The sequence below is a fragment of the Palaemon carinicauda genome, chromosome 26 (assembly GCF_036898095.1).
Source record: "Palaemon carinicauda isolate YSFRI2023 chromosome 26, ASM3689809v2, whole genome shotgun sequence".
Taxonomy (NCBI): Eukaryota; Metazoa; Arthropoda; class Malacostraca; order Decapoda; family Palaemonidae; genus Palaemon; species Palaemon carinicauda.
This window is the reverse complement of record NC_090750.1, coordinates 95974379-95980872: the sequence shown is the minus strand read 5'-3', so window position 1 is coordinate 95980872 and position 6494 is coordinate 95974379. Positions and strand designations below refer to the sequence as shown.

The following is a 6494-nucleotide window of genomic DNA, read 5'->3' as shown; positions in this document are numbered from 1 at the left end:
AAAATTGACAGCATGGGAGGATAGACAGCCTCACCCAACCAGTAAGGTTAGGTGGAAGAAGGTGTGGTGCATAGGGAAAATTTTCCAGGTATGGCTGACTGCTAGGGTAGTCTAGCCTAAGTCAATGCTGATAAAAAACACACAAGAAACACCAAGGAAGGATGGGGGATTCCATAAACATACCACACTTTAAAATAACACTATGAACAATAAAAACATGCAAATCAGAAAAAAATACTGGATAGAGAACAAAATTCTCCAACACACGAAAAAGGAGAATTCAACTTAGTCGATGAGGAAAAGGCTGAAGCCTCCATGATCGAAAATTACTCCAAAAGCTAAGAGAAACTAGCATAAACTCTCCAAGCGACCGTCAAAGATGGCAACTGTGAATGGAGAATGGTTCAACAGGAAACGTGATAGTTGTAGCACATTGAGATCGGGAGTTGTAACAGTTCTCTTGCCCACGTATCCTACCCTCACCTTTCCTTCGAGACAAGGTTAACTCTATTCAGGGAAAGATAACCATGGCTTGTTATTAAAATGTCCCTGATTTATACACGATATCTCTCGGGATATTCGCTCCGGAGGTTAGAACTTCGTTGATACCTCTAAGGTAAAATTTCTCTGGTATATCAACTGCAGAAATATCCCAAGTAGAAGCTGCTAATGCGGAATTTCCATCAGGATGACATGGCTCTAGCCCAAAAATATATATTTATACTGTATACATCATCTCCTCCTATGCCTATCGACGCAAAGGGCCTCATTGAGCAAGATGTGGCTAATATAACATATTTCTCGGGAAATTTTACGCTTTTTGCATATTTAGTTTATGCATCTTTGTGCATAATCGTAGTGTACAAATTGTAAATATTTAAACGAACATAATAAGAAATATGAATAACATCCCTTTGGCTTAGAGAGACGTACATCAAACTTTTATTTACGAATACCATAAAATATAAAAGAACTGATAATCTATTTTTCAGGAAACCATGCAATAAATTAAGGATAATGAACTCACTGATAAATGATGTAGGAAGTAAACTAGTAAAACGATCTTTTTTCCCCAAATTTTGTAAATGTTTGGAACATAATCTTAGAATAGGGCAAGGATAATAGAAAATATAGTTCATGATGAAGTTCACCCTACCTAATCATCTTTATCATTGTTTTTCCCTATCATTAAAAAAAGGAAACAATAATTAAAAAGATGATGATAATGAAAGACAGTTTATTCCTCTTCTCGAATTCCGTACTTAAATGGAGGGTCACGAAATGTTAAATACAATGCATTAGGCTTGAGGTGCCTGATATAAATCGGAAGTAGAAGACTTAGTCTCAGCAGCTGCAGCAGCGGCTGCAGCAGCGGCATCTTCCTCAGCAGCAAAGGCAATCTGGTCGAGGACGAATTGGGGAATTGGGTGAGGGAATTCGGGAGCCACTGGCAGCAGGTCGGACTGGGGCTGGAAGCCGTTCTCGTCAGCCACATAAGTCACTTCGACTTCGGTCCCGTCCGGTGCGGTGTATCTAGGAAGGTATACAGAAAATGATAAGAGAAGCATGGTATCCCATTAAAGCTCCACAATAAGCAGCAAATCGTGACTTTAAATGTAAAACTGCATAAAAAGAGCAATGTGTTTCAGTAACACTCTTCCAAGTCAGCTACATATCGGTTCGTTCGTTCAGATTGTCCGGCATTTACAGCCAAGCAGCAAATCTAAAACATACCGATAATTTCAAATACAGGATTATGAGGCAGAATGGTGATTTAAACACCAGGAATTGAAAATGAAGGGAACAGATACGATAAGCAACTAATGCAGTCTCTCTGATGCAATGCTTGGCCTCATAATGTCTTAAGAATAGGATTAATTGAATAATTATAGAAGAACGGGCTTATGAATTATAAGGAACGAAAGAGTTTTTAATTAGATGATTAAATGAAAAAAATTCTAAAACTTAGATACTTATCATATTCTTTAACTCGAAATAGCTTGCTGAATGCTACAATGTCAAACTTAAACTCTTGATATTTGTAGTAAAACATCAGTATCGTCAAATAATTAGTCCACTAGAGGTGTTAGCATCGCTTGCTGTAGGCAATCGACGTGGTTGGTCTGATTATATATTAAAGATAAAGTGTTTTCATTTATTTTCTTATATTTAATTGCCTTCCATGCTTTGCATGTTAATCTTATACAAATAAGGACTATTTTAGAAGGCTTTTCAAAAAGATATAGAAGACTAACGTTATAGAGATGACATCCAAAGAGAGAGTTACAATGATTTTGGATATCTCAAAGACCTTTTAGTCCATCCGTGGAAACTCCATTAATTTGGCTCTTGGATAGAGCGAATTAGTTCAAACGTTTTAATCTCAAGAATTAGAGAGAAATAAATTTCTAATACGCAACAAAACAACGAGAGAGAGAGAGAGAGAGAGAGAGAGAGAGAGAGAGAGAGAGAGAGAGAGAGAGAGAGAGAGAGAGGATGCGATTCATAGAGAGTTGGCTAATGGACAGCCACTTAAAATATTGCGTTGAAACAAAGAAATCCGGCAATTACATTATCCAGCTAACTATAACTCAGAATTCACCCAGTTAGTTCTGGTATATAAAATTTAAACAGACAGTAATCCTATATATTCGTACGATTTTGATCAATGGTTACCATCAAGAATCTTAATAACACAGGATAAACCATAGATAATTTGTATAAAAGTATGACCAACAACTCAAATTATGAACTTTTGTAGAACACCTGGTGAAAAAAAAAATACTTCTAACTTCAATCTTACAGAATTCTAATAAGAATGCCATTCAGTGAAATGGAATGGATAGTCAAATCTGTTTGATCTATTTAAATTTGGTGTATATGTAGTGATGGTTGGGGTGGTTAAACTTGACCCAGGGAAGAGGGATGAAATGAATAATAAGGCATTGCAAAGGGTGGCCATACTTACTTGCAGTTGGGGTATTTCATTCTTGGTTATGTTTCGACTGTTAAGAGAGAGAGAGAGAGAGAGAGAGAGAGAGAGAGAGAGAGAGAGAGAGAGAGAGAGAGAGAGATCCACGGTCCAGATATAGACCTTGGAAAGATCGTACTGTGTATATTTTCTTCTTCGCTTAGTCCTCACCGTGAAAACAGATAAAAAGAGGGAAGAAGGATTTCATACCCATGTGGCGCTGTAGTATTTTATATCTAATCAGTCATGGCCGTCAAGAAAAAATCTAGACAGATGAGGAAAACTTTACTAACACGTTTTGCACTTTTTTCCTTGAGTCAGACCATGCTAAATAAAGGCACACTATAAGGAGAAGAAATCCATACTTACTTTCCTTTGTAATATATTCTGCAATTGATTTTCACTATAACGACAAATAAAAAAAAAAAAAATCTTGAGAAAAATTAGGAGAGAAGGGAATCGTACTTGTTTCTGAAAATAGGAATACAGAGACAGGAGACTCGTGTTCACCAAGGAGAAGAACTTCATATTTACTTACAGTTACTGTAGCTTATTCTTAATTTGGGAATTACCAGAAAAAATAATATACAGTGAAGTTCATGCTTACTTGTAATTTCCAGTGTGCACTACAGCTCCCTCTGGTCCTGTTGGAGACCCAGATTCAGAGACGATGATCCCATTGTCACCCTCGAATTCATATGTGAAAGTTCCGTCCTCTTTGTGGTCTCTTTCGTCTCTTAGTATGGCCACTGGAGGGGGAGCCTCAGTTTGGGCTCCAGCTCCTCTTTGGCCTGCGTCCGGTACTCCATATAGGTGAGACGGGGTTGTTGCTGGTGGGAGAGTAGGAGGAGGAGGAGTTGTTGTTGTAGATGGCGGGGCATAGCCATACTGCGGAGCAGCGATAGACAAAGCTACCAATGTAGAGATGATGATCTGCCGGAAAACGAAATATTATGTTTGTTTAGATGGTTTATGCATCCGAGCAACAAGCGTTTCATCAAGGCACAGCAGAGAAGCTGGTTTCACAATAATCAAAGTAGCGATTATTTATTGAGGAACACTTCAGAACAGACTGGAGTCACCGCTGTCCTGAAGTATGAGCAATCATGTTCGCTTACTGTCTTCATGTTAGAGTTAATGAAGGAAGACTGGTGGAGAAAGTGGGTGTCGCCTGCTTTTATATGGATGCCTTCAGAAAGTGCGTCTTCTAAGCAGAATTCAAATCTTCTCCTCAGGGGAAAGGTCTCTCTCTCTCTCTCTCTCTCTCTCTCTCTCTCTCTCTCTCTCTCTCTCTCTCTCTCTCTCTCTCATTAGTAAAACTATGTTTGAACGAGTTCCAGCTGACCTTTGCTTAAATCCATGCCATATCGTAGCTGTGATTATGAAACATCTAAACGAAGATGTCCTTAATGTTCCTACTAGTGAGGTTGGTGCTGTTCGTAAATCATATTTCCTTCATGTTATTATTTAACGTGAAATGTTGATAGAGTTCATAAGATAATTCATTCCACTCCAGTCTGGTTGTGGTCTTTCTATGCCAGTGTACAACCGCAAGTTCTTTTAACACGTCAATATGTCGTCACACACACACACACACACACACACATATATATATATATATATATATATATATATATATATATATATATATATATATATATATATATATAGTGTATATACATATACATATATATATATATATATATATATATATATATATATATATATATATATATATATATAGTGTATACACACACACACACATATATATATATATATATATATATATATATATATATATATATATGTATATATATATATATCTGTTTACGTGTGTGCGTGTGTATGGTTTTCTATGACTGTATGCAGATCTAGATTATGCTTCTGCATTGCAAAATGCAAATACTATTAAACAGATATATGTATAATATTGTTCCATAAATTCATTGGTGATATAAGTTAGCTGTATCGGAAAACAGGAATAATTAAAGTGAGTCTAATATAAAGCATTTGTAATGATAAACGATAGGTAACGAGAACAATCTAGAAGAAAAAATAATTGCATAAGAAAATACGCTATGAAGGATAAAACCAAACTTTGATGTTTATTGCAAGATTAAGGGTCGTGGAAACTACTAACAAAACAAGGTTATACACCGTAGAGTAAGCATTGTGCTAAATTCCTGCATGGAAAAATACACGCAAAGGAAAATAACAGAATAAGATTTTACGTTGTAAAAAGTATTAACATTACCAGGCTACATTTCAATTAAATATATTAACACGAAAGAAATATGATCTACGGAAAATTGGATCCATGTCTTGTTACAACCCATTTTTCCTTGGCTTGAAAATACACCGAATAGTGTGGCCTATTTTTTACACATTCTCTTTTTTCCTCTTAAACCTAACACTGCTATGCTAGCCAAACAATTCATCTTCTATCAAGGGGTTGATAACTGCACTATAATTGTTCAGTGGCTACTTACCACTTGTAAGGGTAGAAGAGACTCTAGCTATGGTTAACAGCTTTTCTAGGACAAGGACACTCCGAAATCAAACAATTGTTCTCTAGTCTTGGGTAGTGCCATAGTGGTCTTCCACTGCCTTGGGTTATTCTCTTGCTTGTGGATATACGGCAACACATTATTTTTATCTTTTTATTTTCCTCTTAATAAAATAGCCATGGATGCCTGGTGGTTTATCAAAAGTTTGCCTTTTCCCTAGCGGCTGATTCGTCTTGCATGGCGTATCAACTCCTGCATTTTGACCAGTTTAATCCAATATTTCGTCTTTAGTATATGGGTTGTACGAGTCACTTTGAATATATTTGTATACATATTGTTTTAGTTATCATCATTATGTTAATTTTTAGATATGATGAAACTTTCTTTATTGATTTAAATTCTCATTCTGTCTGTAGATATTGAGCAAAATCCAGGACCAGTACGTCCTAGACTTTTCTAGTGGTGTCTAATGTATTGCAATATTTTTGGACTACATGTCAATATTCAAGACCTTACAATTGCCTTACAGTATGCTATTCTACTATGCTCAGAATCTTTGGTTTCTCAAATGAGGCATTCATCTGAGCCTCTTATTACAGGTTTCGAAAAGCCAATGATTTTGAAAGGGGATGCAATTCGTAGGAAAGGAGAAATGTCAGTGTATATTAGGACTGAGTACGCTGGTTCCCATAAGTCCTGCTATGAATACGGATATGAATGTGAATCTCATGAGATTTAGGTAATAAAAGTTTGTGGCCAGCATAACAACGTATATTTGTGTTCGGCCTATCGGAATCCATACTTGGATGATTCTATTTTCGATTGTATTCTTCCCATTATGGCTAAGATACAATAAAATGATAGAACCTGATGTGTCCTACTAATGTAAGATATGTATATCTCAAGCAGACTGGTATGTTGAATGATCTTTTGTATTTAAATTGGTCACAATTGTAAAAGTGTTGAGCCTGTTGTGATCTTGAATGAGCATTTTTTCAACATGGTTTCTAGGCAAA

The 6494-nt window shown here is 36.2% G+C and overlaps 1 protein-coding gene across 1 annotated transcript; it reads right to left on the bottom strand.

Annotated features, from left to right (window-relative positions):
* Positions 1 to 1220: 1220 nt before the first annotated feature.
* LOC137620317 (cuticle protein AM1274-like) lies at positions 1221 to 4228 on the bottom strand. The gene is made up of 3 exons (XM_068350550.1): positions 4090 to 4228; positions 3579 to 3904; positions 1221 to 1533 (listed from the first exon to the last, which is right to left on the bottom strand). Exons 1-3 carry the CDS (start codon positions 4096 to 4098, stop codon positions 1299 to 1301), a joined length of 570 nt encoding a protein of 189 aa, XP_068206651.1. The 5' UTR covers positions 4099 to 4228; the 3' UTR covers positions 1221 to 1298.
* Positions 4229 to 6494: the final 2266 nt, after the last annotated feature.

Excerpts from the sequence above, each read along its gene's own strand:
- LOC137620317 (XM_068350550.1), bottom strand. Across the intron at positions 1,534-3,578 it reads GTGCACACTGGAAATTACAA|ATACACCGCACCGGACGGGA; the intron begins GTAAGCATGAAC and ends ATACCTTCCTAG.